Genomic DNA, 24,045 nt, shown 5'->3' on the forward strand with positions numbered 1-24,045 from the left:
TAAGCAAGAGGAAGCAATTCAAACAATCTTACTCTTCCTGTTGTGACCAAGAATTTGCAAAAAGTTGTTCCATTTCCTAAAACTGAATTTTATAAGAACTCTCAAATGGACAGGTCATCATGGTCAAATTGCTTTTTCTGTTTTACTAATAAACATTTAAAGTCCCCTAAAAGAAAATCTTAAAGTTACTAATTTTTATGTTTCATTCTTAACGCAGGGACTGTGTGGTCCAGAAGAGTGAAGAACAGCAGCAAAAACATGAAGATAAAAGCTCAAATATTTGGAAAGAAATGTTCACCTTGAGGCTTTGTATTACCAACGAAAACAACAACAAACATCAATTTCATTTACTTTCTCTGCCCAAAACCACAGTGTTGCTTTTAGCTGTTTAAAGTAAAGAGGAATGTTGGAGAGGGATGGAATGTGAACAGGAATCCACTCGTCAAAGGCAAATATCAATGTGGAAACTGACGTTGATTGGTAACACATAGATAAACATAATAAGAACCTTTGGATAGGGGGCAGAAAGGCAAGGAAAATTCTGAGTTTGTACACATAAATGCATATTAATAAAATAAATATTTTTAAATAAAAAAAACAAGCCTAGCATTTCATAACCATGTAATGAAGTGGAAAATATGCCCCACTAATAACCTAACAAGAGATTCACTGCCTGTAAATGTTACACAGTTAAAACAATAATATATATATATACACTGATAACAAGTCTCCAATTGGTCCTAGGGAGACTTCTTCAAAGCTTGAAGTGATGGGTACGCCTGAAGGGGCACTCCACCAGCAAACCTACAGCAGCCTTCAGACCATTTCTCTGCAGAAAAGCAAATCAACATCTTCACAGCAAGTATTGTGACCTTCAAGTTGAAAAACTTGTTAAGGGATGAATAATAAACAGAATGACATACAGGTGTGTTATTAAAACTGCTGAGAAATCTGGTGATGTGTTGTACAATGCAGCATTTTCTGGAGCTTTGCTGCTTGGTTGTATTATCATTTTATTTGGCTGAAACTATTATCTAATGTTTTATTGTACATTTATTGTTTTTTATTGTACATTTATTGTAATGTTTTATTGTACATTTGCACCCATTTAAAAAGCTGGGTATTTTACTGGAAGAATCTGGGTAAAGCAGCTTTCTCAAGTATACAACAATGCTTGGAATTTGAACCCTTTGAATTTGAATTTGAATTTCAGCCCTTCCAGTTGAGTTCAGAACCCCGAAAACTGGGATGTCGTAACACTTACTGTATTTAGAGATAAGTACTGCAAGCACTTTAGGTTACTGAAAAGCAACGAAGACCACATTATAAAGCCAGTTCTTGTAAATAAAAGGGTCAAGGAGAAAACACAAAAATACAGCAAATTATTATTCCCCATGATCATGACTTTATGACACTCACATGCAGTGAAGAGAGTATCAACAATTCCAAGACAGGAGGGCAATATCTTGTATAAATTTAAGGTAATGCTAAAAACAAAAAGGGCTATTCAATATTTCACATAGAATACCATGAACTTAGTGTCATGAAAGACTGCAACAATTTTATCATCATTGTTTTAAGAGAAGGAATTATATTTGATCACAAGTCTTTAATAAAAAGGTCATTTGTAATTTAGCCCTTCACAATCCTTTTCTATGATATGCTAAATACTACAAGACTTACAGTATGTGTACTGTGAAGAATACTTGTGCATTTCTCTATATCTACATCTAGGAAAAAAGCACAAATTTAAAGTACAGATAAGTTAATTTTAGGCATAACAGTTATTTGAAATTTTTTCTTACGCCAATACACCACACCTTCCATAAACTTCCTGCCTGACAGAATCTCTCCACTCTATTCGGCACAGTTAGATACATCGTTCTGGAAGGGTAATAAATAAATGTAACACTGCACACCCTTTCACACAAATCAGACCAAATGTGGAAAAAAAAACATAAATTAGAACCCTAAAACCTGAAAACGATTGTCATTTAGAATCAAAATAAAAATATACATACAGTATGTAATACAAATTAAGAAAAACTGTTCATACTGTATGAAAATTGATTAAGAAAATGTAAAACACAGAAGTAATTGGTCATAAAGTATGTTGGATTTCAAAACAAAAAAAAACAATATAATATCAGCAAGAAAACTTTTTTTTAGGAACAAAGTTCAAGGAAAGTCAGAGGAATTTTCTTTTTTTCCTTCTGGTATTTGCCAGACATTACTTTTTGGCACCTCCCTATGTTAATGAATGGTATCTTTATATATAATAAAAAGCAGAGGTTAAGCCATGCTTAAGAATGAGGATTATACAGTCTACTGTATATCGAGGGATATAAGAATAACTAGTTCTGGACATTTCATAACACTAGAAAGCAGGATCTCTCTAGAGAGACTTCAAATTCCGCTTTGTGCATATTATTGTAGGTCACAGTAAGCAACCACAGATGTCTGTTCTGCCCTGATTAAGCTCAATAGCGTGATATGGCTATTTTCTGACCAAAAGATAGGCTTTTAAAGGAATTTTTTCATTTCATTTTTTCTGTTCAGATAACAAAAAGAATATAATAGTGTATGCAGTTCATTACAATCTGAAATATCACCCGCCTCATCAAACATTCAGCAGGACTATAAGTTCAATATTCAACTTCTGTACATAGTTAAGTTTCCATACTGTTCCAAAGATCTAGTAACCTGAAAACAGGGAAAAATGAAAATTGCATACACTGTATGTCCACAGTATATTGGAGATATCTAGGAATTTATTTCTTCCTCCAGGTAGCATAATACTCCTATACAGCAAATATATACTGTGATTTGTTCAATCCAGCGTATCAACACATTTCCCTGCTGCTAGGCAAGAAAATACATTACATTTATATGATAAAACTTGCTCAAGAAGTAGGCGTCACTGGATAATGAGACTCAAAGTATTTAGTGTTTGCAACACAGGCTTTAGAACTATAAAGCATCTGAAGATTTGTAATTAATTTACAAGATGTTTTGACGTGTTAATGATGGTATCCGTGGTGCACCTAAAAGTGATAAAATGAAAGCTGATCTGCACCGAAAATTAAACAACCCTCAGTGCGATTTCTTCTGTCACGTTTTATGCCAGAAGAATCTGGAGGGGCAGGGTAAGGGAGTAGCCTTTCTTTTACCACAAAACGCTTTAGAGGAGAATTTCTCAGAAATAAAACCACCAGTTTAAAGTCTAAGCTACCCAGTACTTGTCATCATCTCAATAGTTGGAATGATACCACGTACAAGACTAGAGAAACACATGGGTCCAACCCTGTTTATACCCGCAGTATGGGCCAGTCCCAGGCTGCCTCAGAGCCATCTTCTCTCAAGGGTGGATGCTTCCAAAGCAAAAGGGTACCCCTGGGCTGCCCACATTTGACAATTATTTAAAGTGGTGTCTTTTTATCTTACTATCAGAAAGAACACACAGGTGGCAAGTCATTCCCACTGTGTAAAAAGGAGAAGCCTGAAACAAAGTGGGCAACACTTTGAGCTGACAATGTCAGCATATCTCTTCTACTAAAAATGAACCAGCTGTTTATTGTTGTCTTTAGCAATAACTATCTTCTTGTTCTTTCTCAAACTGCTGTAACATTCACTTACCAATATTGGGAGCTGCAACCAGCCAGTACTCCATGGACACTAGTAATTACACCAGTATTACATTACATCATCGCTAAGTACAGTAGTTACTGCCACCATTTAAAACTAGCTTTCATCACCTGCTTCTCCCATTATTTTGTTTTAATGATATCTGCTGTAAATAGTCTAGTCTGTATCTAGGCTGGACCCAGTATTTGCTCAAACAGAAACTGTTTATTGATAAACCATATACTGTACAGTAAACACAGCTTTATCATCAGTTCTTGTTGACAACTTACTGTACAATTATTTTTAGGAAATTTAAGAGAGTGAACTAGGTAGCGGCAGTACCATACAGACACAGGACTCATTTTGTTTTCGTGTATCCCTGTCAATGTTCAGAGAGATGCTGAAACCAGTAAGGATGACCTCTCTGTCACACAGTTGATGGTGTGGAGCAGTGTCTGTTACACTGATATCACTGAGTTGTTAAAAGCAGTTCCCTTCTGCAAAATAATCAGTCTTCTTATGAGTCAACTTTGGTCTTATAGCTGTGCTGTTTTGGTTTAGAAGAGGCGTGCCCCTAAAGCGGTTAAAATATGAGGTCTGATTGCATCTGAACAATTTTTAGGACAAAGGGCAGTAAAAGTACTATAAATCTGATTCATGCTGCTAAGCTTCTGGTACTGAGTCAGTTTTTGGTAAATGGAGGAAACAACCCAGTTTTAGTTACATTATTGCTTTTTGTCATCAATCTTACAATTACAGAGTGACATCAGGTGAACACAAATGACACTATCAATGACAGAACACACAGCCATATACGGTAGAACACAGTAGTAACATGAATTGCTAGGATGACGGAAGTGACCAATTCTGCACCTCTATTTAAAAATGTATTTGATGGCTCAGATTGTAAATCAGTAGCACAGCAAATTGTTACTTTCAACAAAGTTACTGGCCTAAGTTTATCCAAGGTTCTCAAAGCCACTGGTGCAGGATCACGTCCTGTCGCACAGCTAGAAGTTGCTTCTGTGCTGAAGAGCTTCTTGTTTCCTACAGCACAAGAAGTTATGTGGCAAAGTCCATTTTAAAGAGGACTGTTGCCCTTCTTTGCCAAAAGTTGAGCTGACCCACCACACCACAACTCTTCTGTATCACTTATGACCCATCCTTTTCCTCATCTCATTTTCCCATCCTATACATCAGTCCAGTACCAGAAATCCACTTGTCCTGAGGAGGGTCATACCAATTAGAAGCTGGACATCTCAATGAGAGACAGACATGAGTGTGTAACTTACAAACAAGTTACAAGATCTTTTCTGTTTATCTAAAGACTTTTATTAATCTATTTGATCAATGTTTTACGTTGTAGAAGTGAACTGTTTTAGTTTTTGAAAGTTTCATGTACTGTATGTAGTTGCTGATATATATTTTTAAAAACTCACTTTCACATGCTTGTATGAAAAAAAGAAAATTTTTACAAAATCCCTATAAGTGCTACTGGTAAATGCCTGAGATCTAAATTAAACAGTGACTGTACAGAGATGGATGAATGATGCAGCATTTAAAAATGAGCATGAGCACTAATCTTTTGACAAAGCAGGGGCAAAGGCTCACTTTAAAACAGCTTATCAATTTCTTTTGAATTTGATTATATTTAATTTCTCACTCTTCTGTTGTGTCATTTGTTCATCATAAAAACCTACTACTCTGCATTCTTCTGTTTCTGTTATTGGTTTCTGCTTCATTTTACTTTACATGCTTACTATAGTACAAAATGCTTTTTTCCCAAAACCGATAGCAAGGAAATGTGTTAGCCTCACAGTGTTGGTGTGCTTCCCTATCAGAAATGTTGGCTCAGGTCACAACACCTAAGCCCAAGTAACATCTGTCCCAGTGCCATCATAGTTGAGTCCCAGTGCCCTCCATTTTCACTGTTGCTTCTGCCTTCAGGATCTCTTTTTGGTTGAATAGCTATTTATATTCACTTGATATAATAACAGTAGTTCATTAAGAAAATTATTCTATGGTATCCAAACAGGTATGATTACAATACAGCTATACTTTACATACTGTTTCATATTTTTAATACATAACATTTTTTGATAGCACACTGATAGCAGTTATCCACAAATACAAATGACTTTAACACAACTGGCTCTTAGTACAGAACACATACTGTACCAACCACACATGCTAAAACAGGCTATTTGCATCAGTATAAAAAATCCATGAAATACATTTCTCACAGAGCTCATAACAGAATGAACTTTTTATGAATGCCTGATTTTATTTTATTCCCTTAAATAATTCAAATTTGCATCTTTTTGGAAAGTTTTACCGTTCATTGCTGATGTAGCTAAAAATACAAGATATGGCTAATAGGAGAATCCAGCAGCAGTTCTTGAAGAGAATCTGTGTTCTGAAATCTCACGTTTCTGTTTGCGGCCACTATCTCCTACATAACCAATTCCATTCCACAGGGATACTTAATTAGATATAGAAAAAACACTGTGAAAAAGGCATTCATAATTCCCTTGACCTTGACTTTGTTGAGTCTGTTTTACTCTCCCAAGTTAAGCTTGCAGTGTGCTCCAGCCTTATGTTAAGTATTTACAAGCAAAAAGAACAGTTTTTTAAAAAGGGGGGTAGGAGAGTGTACAGTTTAGTAGAACCAGAAAGATAAATTTCTCTGTTTCAACTGTTTATTGATTTTGCAAACAATAATCATAAAGTAATTTGTATACATAATAATAATACAGTAGCAACAATTATTTTTACTACCACTTCAAATAATGACTATTTCATATTTGCATACCGTACATGGCAGGGCATTCTATTTACAGACTGCTTTGCACACCATAAAGAACAACAATGTACAATTAAACAGAATAATATCTAAAAAAAAGAAAAAAAACCACAATAAGCTGCAATATCTGGAAACACTACTGAAGACTGAACAAAATTCGAGACCTGAAGGGAGGCCAAGGTCGCACTGCAGAAAGGCAGAGCCCCTGCTTGCATAGTCCTCAAGGCACATTCTTAACATCAGACTAAGACCCTTGCAGCTGAAACCGCACAGCCCTGAGGGTGCATGTATTTCCCCATCCGCAGCTGCCATAAGACCTGCACAGGGCACCCAGGAAGAATGGAGACGATGTACAAGACCAACATGCCTGTAAGGCAAACCTAAGCAATGAGAGACCTCTGGATTCACAGCTCCTGGACAGTGCAGAAAATCAAAAAGAGCAACGTTTGCTGAAAGCAATACGACCTTGAATTTCACTGATGTGCATATATAACAGACACTTTTTTTAATTAATAAAGAGCCATTTTATTTATTTTTATCATACCTGACATTTAAGTGAAAGTTTTCTCTCCAAGATTACAGTATATCCCTTTCTAAAGGTCAAAAAACAAAATGTAAAGACTATGATGCTACAGACCGAATAATTCTGCTTAGAACAATAAAGTAATATTTTCTATTTTCTCTAACATTAGGTGTCACACCATTTGGGTACTCCTCCTGAAAAGATGTACTTATAAATTACTATTTCCTTTAATCTGTCTTTAAAGCAGTCATTAAAATCAATAGATCCTTTCCATTTTGTTTATGAAAAAAGAGGAAAGCTCCATAATCAACACCCATTGACCTTGTGCGCTATTATTATTGCATAGAGGATGCTGCTGCCTAGATGTTTAATGATTTATAAAAAGCTATCTTATTAGTATAAACTATCAACAAAGAAAACTGAGAGGTTGAATCTGGTATTTCCATAAAACTTTTAAAAATACAGTTGCAGTGGATATTAAGGAGCAAAAATAGCAGTAAATGTTTCTTCTGAACGCACTAATTAGTTTACTTAGTTTTGAATGCACTCATTAATATCTTTAACAGTAGCACAATAAAAGAAAAAAAGAATATGAAATAACTGTCAAAGCAAATGTTTATAAAATACTTCCTATATATAGGATACATTTACACAGGCTACGGAAATGGCACCATCACTGACTAAAAACAGCTTTAATGTGAAACCACATGCATGCCAGTTTGCAGTTAAGAAATGCATCTAAATATTTTGATTGAAAAATATAACAGTTAACCAACAAGATGTCAAATTGAACACAAAACCACATTGAAAGCTCAGATAATACTAAAAATAATAACACCACAAATACCATGAGCATAACATTTCAAAGAAAGACATAAACAAATTGGCTTTAATTACAACTCTGCTGAGACTGAAAGGCACTGAGAATCAAGTGCCAGCACTTCAAACAACACTGCAATGTATTCAAGACGCACACATGCTAACCGACATTAACAATATGCATCCGTTCTCCAGAAGATTACATAAGCCTTACTTGCCTTACTTACTTGCTAGAAGATGGATTCCTCAGAATGACTTCTGAAACAAAATCTATTTGCTGCTGTGGCAACACTGCAGGTTTACATGCATGTAATCTAATTAGCAGTCCAGTTTGGAAATTAACAGGAAAATCAAAATTAAGGCACATAATGGTTTATTTTGAATTTTAAATTGTTTTCAGACTCAACAAGAATTGAGCAGCAGAGTGAGGGGTAGAGAAGGACTGTGTGGACACCCCATTTATACTGCATATACATATGAATACAGTACATATTTAAATATGCATTTGAAAAATAAAAAGTTACATACATAACTTTCATAAAAGTCTTTGTAAATGCAACATATCATTTATTTAAAACTGTTTTGTTAAAAATTTAATGTTTATAGTATTTAACCCTTCTTTATGTTCTCTCCTACTTTTTAGAAAACCCAGATTCAGAAACAATACAGCCACATTATCCAATGAAGAAAACAATTATTTAAAATATCCATAAGCAAGCAGTGAGCTGTGCATGAATATATTTCAATATATGAGCAATGTTTTACCTTTTCAAGATTAAGACTTTCTGAATGCTGTTTGTCTGAAAGGCCATTGCAGCTAACATTTCATGGTCCTTTCAACAAGATATTTAATTAAAAATTTCTAAAATTTTTTGAAGGATAAACTAAATTAAACATATCTTAACAACATTCTGTTGATTTTACTCATTTCCGTATTGAATAACTCTGTTTGCAATGTTTTTGGTAGATAAAGCTTTCAGATTAAGATCACATGAAGACCGACTGCACTACTTTGTCACAGCAGCAGCTAGTTGACTAAACAGCCCATCATAAAGATCACCGCTTTCTGTTCAGAAAAGGTTGGGTTTGAAATTAGTAGGAAATTCAATTTATAAGATTTTCAACCCTTAAGGGTGAAATATAAGACTGCAATTCAACTCTTCAAAACAATGAGCGTTCTGTAAAAAAGATTATTTAAAGAACTTACACAGACACTTACTGTACACCAAGGTACAGTAGATAGTACACACACTCCTACATCCTCATGTAGCACTTTGTCAAAGCATTTTTTGCAGTTTCCTACTCTACGTTAAGGGCTAAATGGAAATATTTTCCTGCTTTTTTATATAAAAATAAGTCAACATAAAATGCAACAATATCTCACGAATCTGCAGTGATGTTTTATGTGAGGTAGAAAATGGTACAAAAAGAAAGCTGTGAATGGAATCAGCTGTTCCAGTCATGTTTTATCTTTCTGAGCCAAAGAAGTTTAAGAATCAAAAAGTGCAAAATAATTTCAAGTACCATATTGCAAGGTCGCATGCCTAAATTGTCTCTCTTATTCTAAAAATGATGCAGTTTGTTATCATTCAAAAATAAATTAGGATAAGAAATATCAATCCACTCAGAGAGCGCTTTTAATGGGAATTGCTTTGAACTAATTTGTAAACACCCAGATGATAAAGAACTACATCTCAATTTTGCAGAGTAACCCACTTTACTGTTTTTTTAAATGAACAACTTATTTTCGTCAGAAAATAAGGAAACGTGACCAAAGACTTCTTCTTACAGTGGATAAAATAGAATCCCGAAAGATACACAAGCAATTTTGAGTGGAGTAAACACAGGATAACGCATCTGTAATCGTGCCATCAGTATCTCTGTTATCAGCTCTGTGAAGGAGAGCTTACATTTTTGTCCACTTTAGCTGCAGGGCACAAGCATATGAGCTCAGAGTAAAACAATCGCAGATCTAACAGTGCCTCAGAACAGCTACTGAAGTTGTGAAAACTTTGAGGCAAATTATGAATTACTGACTCCAATGACAGCAAGCTGCAATTCTGCCATATACCTAGTTTTACTCATATTTCAGAATTGTTTTAATGCTTTTTGCTGAAAGATTTATCGAGTATATCTCAACAACTGAATGCATTTTGTATTATATTTAAAAATGCATTCCTGACCATTAGTAATGGCACACTCTCAGAAGGCTTTTAGTCATTTGGCATTGCATTAAATAATTACTTTAGTATAGGTATTACTTTTTATAGAATTTAAAAATCATATCTGAGCCCAGAGGTAAAGTCCTTGCTGTTTTTTGCTATAATGAATTTTACTTTATATACTGTTTTGGGTTTCTTATGCTCTTTCCATTAGAGAAATTTTAATTTTTACCATTTTTTTAACCGATTACATGCAGTTAGTAAGGGCTTGTCTGAAATGTTGTGCTCAGGTGAGATTCAGGTACTTAATTTTAATTAACCCTTTCAGAATGTGCCCAGGTGACTGTCAAAAACTTTCAGAATGTTCAAATCCAACATAAGTGTAACAAACTGAGTGAATACTTTACAACACCTGAAACTGCTTCTGCCATTTTTAAGGGAAAAAGCTAATTAAACCACTGTTGGTGTATGTTCTGACACATTAGACTCTTGAAAAGCTTAAAGACACAGACTGGTATATAAGTACAACATGCTCTCTCATGAAATAACCACTGTTTAACAACCATGCAGCAACAGTATCATAATCTAAAATACTACAAATACTATTAATAACAGCAAAATAGACATCAGGTTTGTAAAGTAATATTTAAATAATTTTCACTTGTTGGAATCACTTCAGCGCGATCTGTTTATGATTGATTCTTAATAAAGAAACCAAGTTGTGCTTAAAGTGGTTATAAACATCTTACCAATAAGGAAATGAAGACAAACTAAATTTAAAATATGCTTAAATTTAGCTATACATGCTCAAGCATCCAATTTAGCAGAATCCTTCATGCAAAGAATAAGCAAATTAAATCTACCTTCCCTCCAACCAGAGATGTGCAGCTACTTGCTTTCCAAATTAAGCTTCTATGTGTGACAACAAGCTGCAAGCTTTGACAAGAAACAACCTTCAAAAAATCTGTATGAATCCCCTGTGATTTCACATGTCACTCTGCTGCTGAGAACAGATTCTGCTTTACCTTTGTTTTTTTTTCCACCTTTCCTCTGATTCTTGGACCCCTTTTCTCCCTTTTCCCTTTTTCGATCCCTAGGCATTGTGGTGTTTCCTTGTGTGTAATCCCAGAACAGATAATCCCAAAGAGCTGCAAGCAGGATCTAGTGAGAGGAGCTTTATTCTGTGGACGTCCTACTACCCTTACTGCTTTATAAAGCAACACCCATCACACACAATGTTGGGATACACCTACTTAGAGAGAGAGGGAGGGAAAGAGAGAGGCATTTCCCACTGCAGTAAGTCCTTTAACTGTTCACTCACTGACACTGCCAGACAAGTGCAGCCATGCATGCCCCGAAGTGTGAGAATTCGCATGAGGTCATTAAGTTAACTCACAGGAGAGGCCCATCCAGCCTGCACACTTCAGCCAGCTAAATTACTCACCTGCCCCATTAGGTTCCTGAGCAATATGGAAGCCACACCAGGTGATTTTACATCTTTTCAAATTTAAATTTCATTGATCCCCTAGAAGCTCTAAAAACATTATCCCTGGGTTGTCTAATCACACTTGCAGTGAATAGGTAACCTACATTTCAAGCAAAGAACATTAGTTGTTGTCACCATACTGTATCTCTCCTCCATCTCTAGGATTAAACAGATCCTTCACATATAAGAAAACCTACTGTTTTGCACCATTTCCTTGCCTTCAACATGTTTCACTGCACTTTGCTGCTATTAACACATAAACATCATACTGTAAATAACTAAAATAGAAAAAGCAAAATGGGCAAGTCAGAAGGTGGGGAAAACTGTGAGGATCGAGTTACACACAGACTTTTCAATAAAACTGCATCATGAATAAAATGTTTCCTGTTTTACTTTATTAACTTCGAGACCTTGCTGATTTAACAAATTCAGTTCAGGACTACAGTTATATGAGTAACTTATACAATACAATACTTTAATGTGATGTTTAGATAAGATGAATGCCAGACAAGAGGCTTTTCTGACCAAAGAAACCCCTCTAGAACTTTGTATGTACTATACCACTCAAATACAGTAGATAAACTACAGTATTCAAAATATTGGATGGAAATACCTATACTGTTTTTTTCAGTACGAAAGATATTTGATCTCTTACATGGAATGGACTCAGAAGGTTGATTAGTATCACAAGCATTTGTATTCACTGTAAACTGTACCATATAAATGTCTTTAAATTGAAGCATTTTTTATTTTAATGGGGAAGTTCTGTGAAACAGATAAGAACCACAAGATGTAGATGTATACATGCTACGGTGGAATTAACTTAGAATTTTGTAAAACAAACAGACTCAAAAGGTCTATGCCTTTTCTCCCTTTTGTGTTTTTATTTAAGTGGTACACAGTAGTCTACACAAAGGTTTAATTCTGAAAATATCCCAGTTGAAAGCCTTAGTTTCCATGTGGTAACTTTTTCTAAAAAGATATGTTTTCTGTTACATGAGAGGCAACTAAATGTCTAAATGGAATATTCTTGTTCAGTATCTGCCTCAGTAATCTGCTTATCCTTCAAGAATTTCAAAGCAGGGATTCTTTCGGTTAGAGGTGTGTGGGGTGCTTTATTATATTTTTCTTTTCTAAACAAAAATTGTTTGATTTATAACAGGTACTAGAAGCACATTCTTCCAAATAAAGGTAACCTGTGAAATCAGAGTGTCCGCTGCTTCAAGCCGCTTCCTACAAATATTTACATTTCATTCACTGGTAAAAGGACCCTCTCCCTACATACTTTGTTGTATCTGACTAGTTTCAGCTTGTATCCGATGGCGTTCGTGATAATGTTTTCACATTTTGCCGTTTGTTGCAATCTGCTCCTGTCATGCGAAATGCAGGTTAACTACACAGCAAATTTGCTGGTATCAGCAGGGCTTATTTTAGAACCTAAAAGCCTTTTATCTTACTTAAAATAGACATTTTCTAAAAGTGGAAGGCAAACGTAGCCTACACAAGTTAAACACTTGTGCCCCTATACTCCTAGTACTCGAATTTCAACACTCTGATATTTTATTCAAACTATTTTAACACTAATTTTGCATGAATGATTTTCTTTTAAAGTAAATTTGCCTATGTTATTTATGCTACATTAAGCAAGAGCTGCATTTGTTGATGGGAAGGAGGGCACAACACAGAAGATTAATTCCCCAAAGAGTCTATGGTGAGACGATGGTACAGCATTTTTTCAGGGAGACCATAATGATCTTTCTCTTTCCCATGTTAAGCCCTGGGTTCGTACACAAAAAATGGCATCATTTGTTTAGTTAATTCTTCAGCAAACAGCAGCTACACCAGGAATAGATTTTTTTCTGAAACTACAGAGGTAAGAGAGGAAATGTAGGTAGATTTACAACATAATTACAACTTTAAAAGGTGGTAGAACAAAAGAAAAAACTCCCAGAGAAGGAAAGGTCACAACTCTCCCACATATCAGACCAGCTGTATCTCACAACTGTAACCTGTCAATCACAGTTTGCCCTTAGTGACAACTCCCAATACCCATCATCATAACTAAGAAAAAAACAGGGAGTTAGAAAAGCAGCTCCACCCAAAAATATTCATCCGTGAAAACACACATTCTAGCATGTGTGCCCAACAAAATCAAACTCACAGAAAACAGGACAAACTACAGATAGCGAATGTAAACACCCATGTAAAGTCCTGTATGGCCAGTATGCGCTGTAGTACAGAGTCTACCTCATTCAGCAATTCTGCAGGGGGGACCATTACCGCTTAGTAGCCAAAATCAAAGCCAAACCTTACGCGGTGAATGGAAAAAAACAAAACAGGTTTCATGTGAGCCAAGCGTACTTTACCAGTAAGTAGAATCCGAAGTCATAGTCATAACAGGCGTAGGTCGGTAAGCCAGAGATTCAGGGAACAGAGAGCGAGGAGAGACTAAGGTAAGGAGCTCCAGTGGGATACCCAATACTGAGCAATGTGTCGGGAAAGGAGTCCTTAAATACCGTGGTGTGGTATTGACGGTTTGGATGATTAGTTAATAAGTCTCTGTTTGCAGGAGTTAGAGGAGGCTTGTGTCTGATTATGCATGGACATGACAGGGACACAGCGCCATTCCTCCATGAAAGTCAACTCACACCTGGTCAATGGAGGTTGAAACCCCCGATTCTGGCATCACTCCAGAATGTCCCATCAAGGCGTGATTGGGTTCAGACATGAGGACTAAGAAGTCCATAACACATGCATAACATCAGTGACTCATCAGCTACTCGAACTTCTGGGTGACCCCATGTGCGCTGTGGTCGGGGACATTGTCTTCCTGGAAGATGCCCCTAACTGATGGAAAGTAATGCTGCAACTTGGGTTGAAGATGATCACTCAGTACAATTACATAGATTAGCATTGACCTTGCCTTCTAAGGTAATGGAAGCACCCAAGCCACACCTGGGAAATGTGCTCCACAGCATTACAGAAAGAGAAGAAGTAGCTAACTAGTCAAGTTTGCAGATAACAACATAGGAGGATTAGCAAACTCTAAAACACAAAAAATCAGTACTTCAGAAAACAGATGGCATCTAATGTGATCAAATGCATTCATGCACACAGGTAGCAAAACCTGTAACTATAAGTACAATTTAAGATGGGAATACAAGAAGCTATTGTAGTGGAGCTAGTCTGGACACGGTGACGTCATCGCCCTCCCTGCGCGTAGCAGGGACCTCAGCTGCCTGAACTGAGGGTGGTCTCCTTTAGCTCATGTGGCTGGTTTCCTGTTGCGTTACGCCGGAGACCTGGGTTCGTGCCCCAGGTGCTGCGGGACGGATCGGGTGGTGGAGGGCACAAGCCCGCGGAACCGCGATGGTCACACTATCTATGAAAAATACTTCGCTGTCAATGTTCACATCACTTACATCTTCTAGACAATGTATGAACAGAGAAGGAAATATTATGATTTTATAGTTAGAGTGGAAGAGTGGAATTTTAGTCAGGGTATCATACAGTATGTGTTAAAATTGCACAATGCAGTACATACTGTAAAACCTCATTTAGAATATATTGTCCAACCTTGGTCACCACATACAATATTACTGCTATGAAATCAGTCTAGAAAAGAGTGACAATGCCCTCAATCTCAGGCCTAAAGATTGTGACAAGCTAATAGAACTGAACCCTTTTTATTCTGGAAAACATGACATTTCATGTTTAATGTATTCAGATTCTTCAAAGAGAGCGACAAAGTCAATCCTATGGACTTCTGTAAAATTAAAAACAAAACACAAACTAGGGGACACAAATGGAAACTGTAGGGAAATGCATTCAAAACCAAGAACACAAGGTGCCTTCTTTACACAAAAGGTTGTTGTAGTCTGGAAGAAGTTACTGTACCTAACCATGTTGATGCAGTTGGTACCATTGCTTTTTAAAAGAAGTATAAGATAACCATGTCAATTAGCTATTAGCAAATAAGCTAAATGGGTATAACCTCCTCCTCTTGTTTGTAACCTTTCTACAGTAGGTAACAAACTGCCACCAAACTCAGCAGAGAAAATTGCCCTGTTGCACTTGAAAGGTGAACAGCACTTTGATTTGACATATATAACATATCTGTGTTACTAATAATTACAAAGCCCTTTATTATTGTTTTTAACAATAACAGTAATTAGCTTCTTACCAATTCTCAACACGTTCATTTAGTAAGGCACTGTGCAGCTTTGGAACTGGAGTAAAGGTAAGAAATATTGTGTATACTTGATGATATCAAAGTGGCACACTACTTTCTATCAAATAGATTTGATGCAAATTGTGACTTAACCATAGTGGTGGTCTCATACTGCTTGAAATAGAGCTGAATAAAAAGATTATTCAGTTGTAAAATAATTTGCAGACATTTTCTTGTGAAATTATGGTGTGTGTGTGTTGTATTTACAATGGAATGCATTTCAGCAATTTATAATTAATACACTTCGTTGCAGCTGTATGCAATATAATTCCTGTTATCCCTTTAGAGGAATACATATTTAAACAATAGAACTATGTAATAATGTGCAGTAACACAGAACTTATACTAAAACCATTTAAAGTTTGTTCATTCAGCAATGTGTTTTGTTTTAAAAGTGTCCACAGATATCTTAAATGATTTGTTGTTTATAAAAAAGGATCACTTGACACTTAAATTTTAATAGGTTTATATAGGTTTTTGTAACGCTGTTTTTTTTCCAAACATTTTAAAGCAGATATTTTGAAACAATACTGAAAGCCTTAAAGGGGAAGTGTTGAAAAATAATAGCGATAAATAATAAATAATAACCCTGTCAAAAGATATTAATAGTTTTTTTAACAATCTGTAGTACTTTATGAATTCCAACAATATTGGAAGAAGTGACACAATAGTTTTTTGCGTTAAGATGCAATAATAGATGCAACCTCTTCCAGGCATTTCATTTGACACATCCAAGTTTACTTTCTTGAAAAGCTGTTTCCTGCGAAATTCTGGCATTCCAGTCCAAACCAATGAGGCTTTAAATCTCAATCATGAGCACGAGTAGAAACAAAAACGACCAAATTTGATGCTGCCTTGTGGGCCGGCCTAGTAAGAAGGAAAGGGGTCAGGTCAGACAAAGCCCTGGAGAAAATGGCTAATTGGTGGTGGGGGACTGGCAGGCGTTATTGTATTCTTGCACATTAATGAGATTCGTTTTTGGGTAATACAAAAAGTGTTAGAAATGTGACAAGGCAATTGGACAGCAAACTAAATGCATGTACTGTATAAGGCACTTTGTCTTTTAAAGATGCCAAGGATTCTCATTGACAAAACAAAGAGAGAGAACAGAATGTCGGAATGTCTCACCTACCCTGCACAGCAGTGTACAAGAAGAAATAATCTATCTTTAGAATCTATACTCCAGTAGTGTTCCTTTATAAATCATGATTACCACAGGTATACAGTAAAACACAGCAGTGATTCAGTGTCAAGAAGAGGCCAGCATGTCTTATTAAAAATCTAAACACACAGCGGAAAAGAAGGTGAACTTAAGGAGAAGAACATTCATTTCAAATGGTAAGCCTGTCCTGGGGGAAACAGAACCCTACTGTCTTTAACAGGATTTTGTTCCTGGAAGATTTACATAGGACTAAGGCAGTTCCAGGTACAACCAGGTTTAGGATTTGATGAAAACCTCTAGAGTAAGGAGATTCCCTAGAGGACAGTCCCCTATATTGCGCTCTGTGTAGCATCACTGTCTCCGTCACTAGCCTTGGAAAACAGCTCTCTCAGGCCACTTGGCTCAGTATCACTCCTAGTCCTTAGATGACCACACTACATGTAGCCTGTGCGTGTACCATTTTAAGACAGCTGTTCTCTGGGAGTGACTCAGATGAGAGAGGACAGGCCAGTTCAGAAATCATGTAATGGTGGCAATTGATTCCAAATCACTTTTGTGCTTGAGTTATTTTTTTGGTGATGAAAAGAGGGAGTGAATTTGCATCATCTGATTGCTTTATGCCCATTTATGATGGCAGTGCAACACTGAAAAAGGAATACTGGTGTTTTTGTTCTTAAAGAGTTAATATGTTTAATGTTTTCAGATAATGTGTTTAGAAACAACAAAATGTATTTAATATAAAACAACAAATTCAGGAGCATTCTTGGAACATCACAAAAAACTAAGATGTGTGCACAGAGGCTGCAGGAACGAAAAGGCATTTTTTACAGTTCAATTCTCCCTTTGACCACCAGAGGGTTGTTCAATGTCACCATTTATTTAGACGTGATTTGCAAATGGTCCTCAAGACATTAATAATGAAAAAAAGATACGGATGCTGAGAGGCCATTCACCTGAACTTGTTTGGTTACTAGTGTTGAAATATTCCAAAAATCGCAGACCCCCACAGATGCTTCAAACAGACAGGTGGATAGTTGTCTCTGAACATTTTCTGCGTGAAGAGGTTCATCCTTATTTACTTAAATTATTAGAAATATACTCAGTGCCGTGAGCTGGAGTAATTTACATAATAAATATGGCAAAAATAGTGTTCTGTTATGAATAATACATTCCATTATTAAAAGCAGTATTAACAATAATTGACAAGGTTTTACAAATGTTTTGTGTACTTTATTGCACACTTCCCTTGATAGAAACTCTACTTTAATAATAATAAAACAGTTCTTCCCCAATTAAGTTGCTTCCTCAAATTGCTTTTCTTGTTTTGTCTTCTAGTTCAAAAATTACCCCCATTTCAGAAGAAAACAAGTTACTCAGTACTCCCCCTCTACACTGAGTTTCAGTACCATAATGGCAAACTAAATGTTCAAAGACCAATCTCAGCAAATTAGCTTTTTCTGCACTGCTTGAATTCATGCATTATATTCCATTTAGTTTTTATAAACTGCAAAACAACCCAAAACATACTCCCTTGAATCGCTGTTGCTCATGTCTTGATTTCATCAAAAGCTTCTACTTTTTGGATCCTTCCAAACTATTCAAAAACCTGGGTCTTTGCTACTTAACAGAGCTGAAAATAATGAGGACATGTCTGGCAAACTTCCTTTAATTCTTAAAGATCCATGAGTGCCTAATGTGCTCTGTAGAGTCTACAGAAGTGGTTATAATGTATTATACTATGTGATAGCTTTTGGTAACTCCTACAAGAAGTTTAATGACATTCACAAGCAGCATGGATACATTCATATCCAAGATGTATGTATTTAATATGAATTCATGAATTCATGAATTCATTTTTGCACTGGTCATCTTTTAAAAACAAATTGTTGAAGATGACAAGACAACCAATATAATCATTACAAAATACATTATTTTTTAATTGTGAATGTAATATTAATCTCTTTTGAATACTATTTACAGTACTTTCTAATACTTCCTATACTTTTGAATTTACTATTACAGTATATTATGTAACACATAGAGGGAATAGAGAATAGAGCTTTAAATGAAATAATTAAACTAATAATTATAATAAATAATTAAAACAGTGAAAGGACATATTTTCAGACTGATGTTTTTGCAAATGTGAAATGTGATGTCATGCTATGAGATTTCTTTTCATCAGTGGTTTAAGAGAGAATCATGAGCATTTTAGAAACCACTCTCTGTGTAGCAGGGAGGTGGTAAGTATAGTTCAGCTGACCTGGTGAGGGTCAGGAGATGGAAACCAATGAAACTGTGAGGGGATACAACAAAGATCATGTAATCTCTAAAAATAAAGGAGGCGATAACAGTGATAGATTAGTGGAATTTGCTGATTAAGTATCACCCAAACTCTAGTGTTATGCACTTTCCTACAAGGGGCTTCGTAAGGAAAGTCAACATGCCCCATGGTTTAAAAAGAGATGAAGGCTCACTGAAAGAAGTATCCACTGTAGGAGCAGCACGTCAGGCCTATAGATACTCTGCTGGCTCGAGTTCATTAATAGCAAAAAGCAGTAGCAGAAAACAGAACCTTTCCTGTGCACGAATGTAAGAAACAAAAGGATGGAGCTCAGTTTTCATCTGAAATCTGCAGCTAGTTGAAGCAGTCTGCCTTGGTTTGGGAAGACAGCCTTTTTTGTGGCGAGTGACTGACACATTCAATTCTTGCTGTCTCTTCCAGACATTAGTGGAATCGTGGCAGGGTTGTGTTAATCGTACTCTTTGTTATGCAATAGCCTCCAAAGAGTGCCCTGGAGGCCTTTAAAACCTTTCACATTGACCCACAATGCTGCATTTGAACCTACAGTAAGTCTCCCAGGGTGAAAAGGCTTATGAATTAATCTATTATACTACCTAACAGCCTTGGCATGTGCACATGCCCCCACACATATCTACAAACAAACACACACGTTTCAGCACAGTAAGACTGAACACAAATCCACACAGACCTGACAACTTTTCCATCACTACTAGAAAAACAACACTACAGTATGTTAACTTGAGTTAACTTCAAGACCAATAGGAAGAATGCACAATTTAGTCTAAACTATAAGGCTTTTCCCCTAGAGAACCACAACCGCTTGTTCAGGGAGGAAAAAAAACACATTTCCAAAACAAGCTGGAGCTCCGACTACATCCTGATTTGGAAATGTATTTATCTGGTAAATGAAACAATTTCTGTCTTAAATGATTCAAATAACATAATAAGAGCTTTGTGGTTATATGGCTTGTATGGTTTCCATGTGTATTACTATACTTTTTTCTTAGTTTTTCTGTAGTGAGATAAATTAATTGTAATAATTTACTGGTACTTTAAATGCATTTCTTATGATTTTGGCAGCACCTTGCACTTCAATAGAATTATTGGACTCCCGGATAGTCTGAACAAACCAAACACACACAAGGGCAAATACCTTCAGATAACAATTCCTAGTATTCTTCTCCTTATTGTGTAGTATTGTTTTTTTTTTTAACAAATGTTGATGTTTTAACATTCTAGTACTGCAATATAAAAAAAAATTATCTGCCTACCCAATTTACCAGTGTAACCAATTTTCGGTAACCATATTTCCAAACCTGAATTGTTTACAATTGTTTTTCTCTTTTGCTTAAAAAAATCCAATGATTAGTCAGGTTATCTCCTTAGTCCTTCCTGAGGTTGACAAATGTGGAACTTACTCTGCCAGACATGCTCTGGAATTCTCCTGTTATTTGTACTAATTGCTTTCACCTTTTTCCTGTGGCTCTGTCGTGTCCTTGCAGAAGAAACAAACATGCCCCTATGCAAAGACTCTCCGTCACACCAGTCATCTGTCATCTTTAATGTCGAATACCAGCTCTCAGAGGCAGTCAGTGCCAATTCTAGTTCAAAATGATCTTATCTTTATTACAGGTCATTAATATGTCATCAATACTTACAGTGCAACCTTTGAAAAAAACATTTTATGCTATACATCAGTTACATTAAATTCAGATGACCCAGAACCAAAATATAAAACATGCTTATCATATGTTAAAACATAAATATACTGTAGACATTTTGTACAGTATTTCAAATAAGGAATTTCTACACAAGTGTACGCTATGTCAAAGCTGTGCCTAGGACTCTAAACTGACGAGTGATGAAGTAAGGTGTTTGTACACATTTTCTATTATTTTAGCCTGCTTAGTCTATACTGTTATTTGAAAAAGTAACATTACCAAAAAATGAGCTCTCTTCTGTTAGGCATGTTAAAACAGAGCTCTGCTTTGGAAACTTCTCATTAACTTCGTACTGACGAGCATTTTGTCCCCACCCCATCTTAATGAGGACACACTGTGCAATATCTAGAGAAATTAATTTGTTAGAAGAGACTTACAATGAGAAAATAACTATCATATTGTTCTACTTTCCTCTGAGAGCCTGTCATGGTACTCACGGCCAGGGTACACTGTGATAAAGTTTGTCATCCTTTAAAGCAAAGAAAAAAAAACAGCACTACTAATCTTAAATACCTAAGGCACATTTTCAAAACTGAATTCTTTTGGGAAAAAAAAACAAAATAAACAGATAAACTTGTCTTCTATAGAAACAACGCATGACTAATCGCTAAAGATTGGTATCGGGGCCTCCCAAGGAAAAAGCAACAAGTGCTTTTCTCAGAACCTACCCACTTTAAAGCCGCCTTTTATTTCTTTTATTGGGACTTAAAAATCAAGTCCTGACTGGTACCCTTGCACCAGATTGCTTTATGACAGCAATGCTACTGTATATTAGCTGTGTTCTTTAAAACCATGCCAGTGGTGGACACAGAATGCATTAAAGAGTTTCAAGACCTGGATTGTCTCCTGTGCCACTGAAATGACCAGTGCTCTCACTCTCCCACTCCTTGTCTTTCAATCCCAGGGCCTTGAGCAGTGCTGTTACCTGGAAAGAAACTGCAGCTTGTCAGCAATCGTGACAAGGAGTTTCAATGATAAAGGAAAATCAAAGGGCTGCTGTCTCTCCCAGGAACGCCTCCTCCCTTTTAAAAAGCAAGCAGCAACATGCTCCCTGCATCACATGTTCCTTCCATCTGCCTGCTACCTTCTCCCTGTGTTGATGGCTGGCCAATCAGCAACTATTTCACCCCCTGGTTTGTGTACAGATTACTGCCCTATGTAGGTGGCTACAGAAACCTGATAATAAGTTTCTGCACGAAGGTGTATCTGCACACATTAAAGAAAACAAATTATCTGGAGGTAAAAACATGAGGAACTTAGCAAGCAAGAGAGGAAGCTGTCTTTCTTTCAGCACACATGACCCCTGTACTACATAAGTGAATACATACAGTACTCCCCTTTCCCAGCCCACCCACCTCCTCTCCCCTTTTACGCCTCTGAACACAGTGGCTTGCAGCTACAAGTAACCACGTCAACTTGCATGATTTGAAACTGAATCCTTTTAAAACAGGAAAATAAATCACCTGATTAAAAAAAAAATTAAAAGGAACTGGGACAATACAGCATATCCTACAAGGTCCTGCTCAAATATATACAGTTTAGTGTTGTGTTATGATGAAATGGAATTTGCTAGATCTTTGCATGCACTAGGATAAATCCTAAAACAAACTGGGGTTTGAAAGAGGACTCTGGCTTTTCAAGCATCAGCATTAAATCCACCGAAAAAAACCCCAACATAACAACAAACAAGCAAATATAACAGGAATCCAACTCAATATCACCCAGATAAAATTATATTTTAGAACTACTATTTCTTTTTTCAATTGCATTGCTGTTTCTGAGGAGTAGTACCATTTTAGCAGAGGTCAGAAGTAGGGCACCTGTTTCCCGGAAGGACCTGCTGTCTGAAGTGCTGCATCTCAAAGAGCACCCAGTCTAAATACTGCTTACGAAGTATTTTTGAAAACAAACAAAAAAATGAACAAATGAGCCCAAATAAATCCAGAGTTTATTTTTCTGGGTTGGATATCTGGGACAGGGGAAGGTTTAAGGTTTTGCTATTTTTCTTTCTATATTATATTATTTTCTATGCCTTTATGTGTGAATGTATGTGTATGTTTGTGATTTTACTATTCCTTTAAGTTTCAATGCCTATGACCATCATGGATTTAAAACTAAATTGAAAAAGAAATTGATTGCCCTGGAGCGACAATTCCGAAATCTCCTAAAATAGATTCTCAAGCAATAGATTGTAATAGAGTCTGACTTACATTTTGAGCTTCAGCACATTTAAAGAGAGAGGGAAAACAAAGGACACAGAGTTGGTGCTCACATTCTAATCAGGAGGATCAGATTTGGCAAAGTAGCTTGAAACGTGTCAGAATGCTCAGAATTCCTAATGTCAAGTTGCCTGTTGAATGGATTATGGAGGTGGGTTTAAATCATTCTATACAATTCTCACTTTGAAAAAAAAGTAGCTGCATGACTCAACTGTGGATTGCCATGCCGTTAATTTTAGGGCATCTAAATTGAAAACAAAAAGGCACTGAGATGAAAAGGTCTGATTTTATATGTCTCTGATGTTTCTGGGGCCTTCAGCATTATGGCTAATTTATGCAATACAATGCGTACTGTGTGCATCTATTATCCTCTGTCTTAAATATGTAAATAAACAAGAATATCTTATCTATTGCTTAATCCAACATACTGTATACTGCACATACTGTATACAGTTCTAGGGTCCTGGGTTTGAATCTGAGGTGGGGTTCCTGGGAGGAGTTTGTACATAGTCCACATGTCTGGATGACTTTTCCTTTCACCTCCCTGAGGTCCTCTGAGAGGCTGACTAACTGTGCTAAATTGCCCATTCCATTAAGAGCAGGAATGGGACCCCTTAATCTATGTCTATTTGTGCCCCAGAGTCAATCACTTTTCTGGCACATTACCTTTAAACATTTGCATGCCAGGAAAGAAGTGTTACTTTTATTCAATGAATCACACAGTTAAAAATGTAATAACTGAGAGCTCATGTACAAAAAACACTAGAAGACACTGCACCCCTACAGGAATTCATTCTCCAGGTTCAAATGACTGTAGAGAGTCAGAACTGCATCACATCTTCCTGGTCCTGGTTCTTGATAACAAGACCTGGTTTGGTTGCTGGGTTGTCTGTGCTCTCAACATCAGTACAAGACTAGAACCGCTGGGCATTTGTCTAGCCTTGTCTCTGCAAGCAGCTTGGTAGACCAGCAATGGGGGCACTGTATGTT

The 24,045-nt window shown here is 36.4% G+C and overlaps 1 protein-coding gene across 4 annotated transcripts in view; it reads right to left on the reverse strand.

The window, feature by feature from the left end:
* The window catches only part of LOC102693295 (pro-neuregulin-2, membrane-bound isoform), a 302,716-nt gene that overhangs the window by 95,978 nt on the left and 182,693 nt on the right, over window positions 1-24,045 (reverse strand). The window contains exon 1 of one of the 4 annotated variants that reach the window (XM_015349953.2): window positions 10,957-11,117. The exons of the other annotated variants lie outside the window; for them this stretch is intronic. Within the exon in view, the coding sequence (XP_015205439.1) occupies window positions 10,957-11,032 (76 nt within the window). The 5' untranslated portion in view covers window positions 11,033-11,117. Of the gene's footprint in view, window positions 1-10,956; window positions 11,118-24,045 lie in introns of those variants that run through there. 4 annotated transcript variants of the gene reach the window in all.

The sequence above is a fragment of the Lepisosteus oculatus genome, chromosome 11, assembly GCF_040954835.1.
Source record: "Lepisosteus oculatus isolate fLepOcu1 chromosome 11, fLepOcu1.hap2, whole genome shotgun sequence".
Lineage (NCBI taxonomy): Eukaryota > Metazoa > Chordata > Actinopteri > Semionotiformes > Lepisosteidae > Lepisosteus > Lepisosteus oculatus.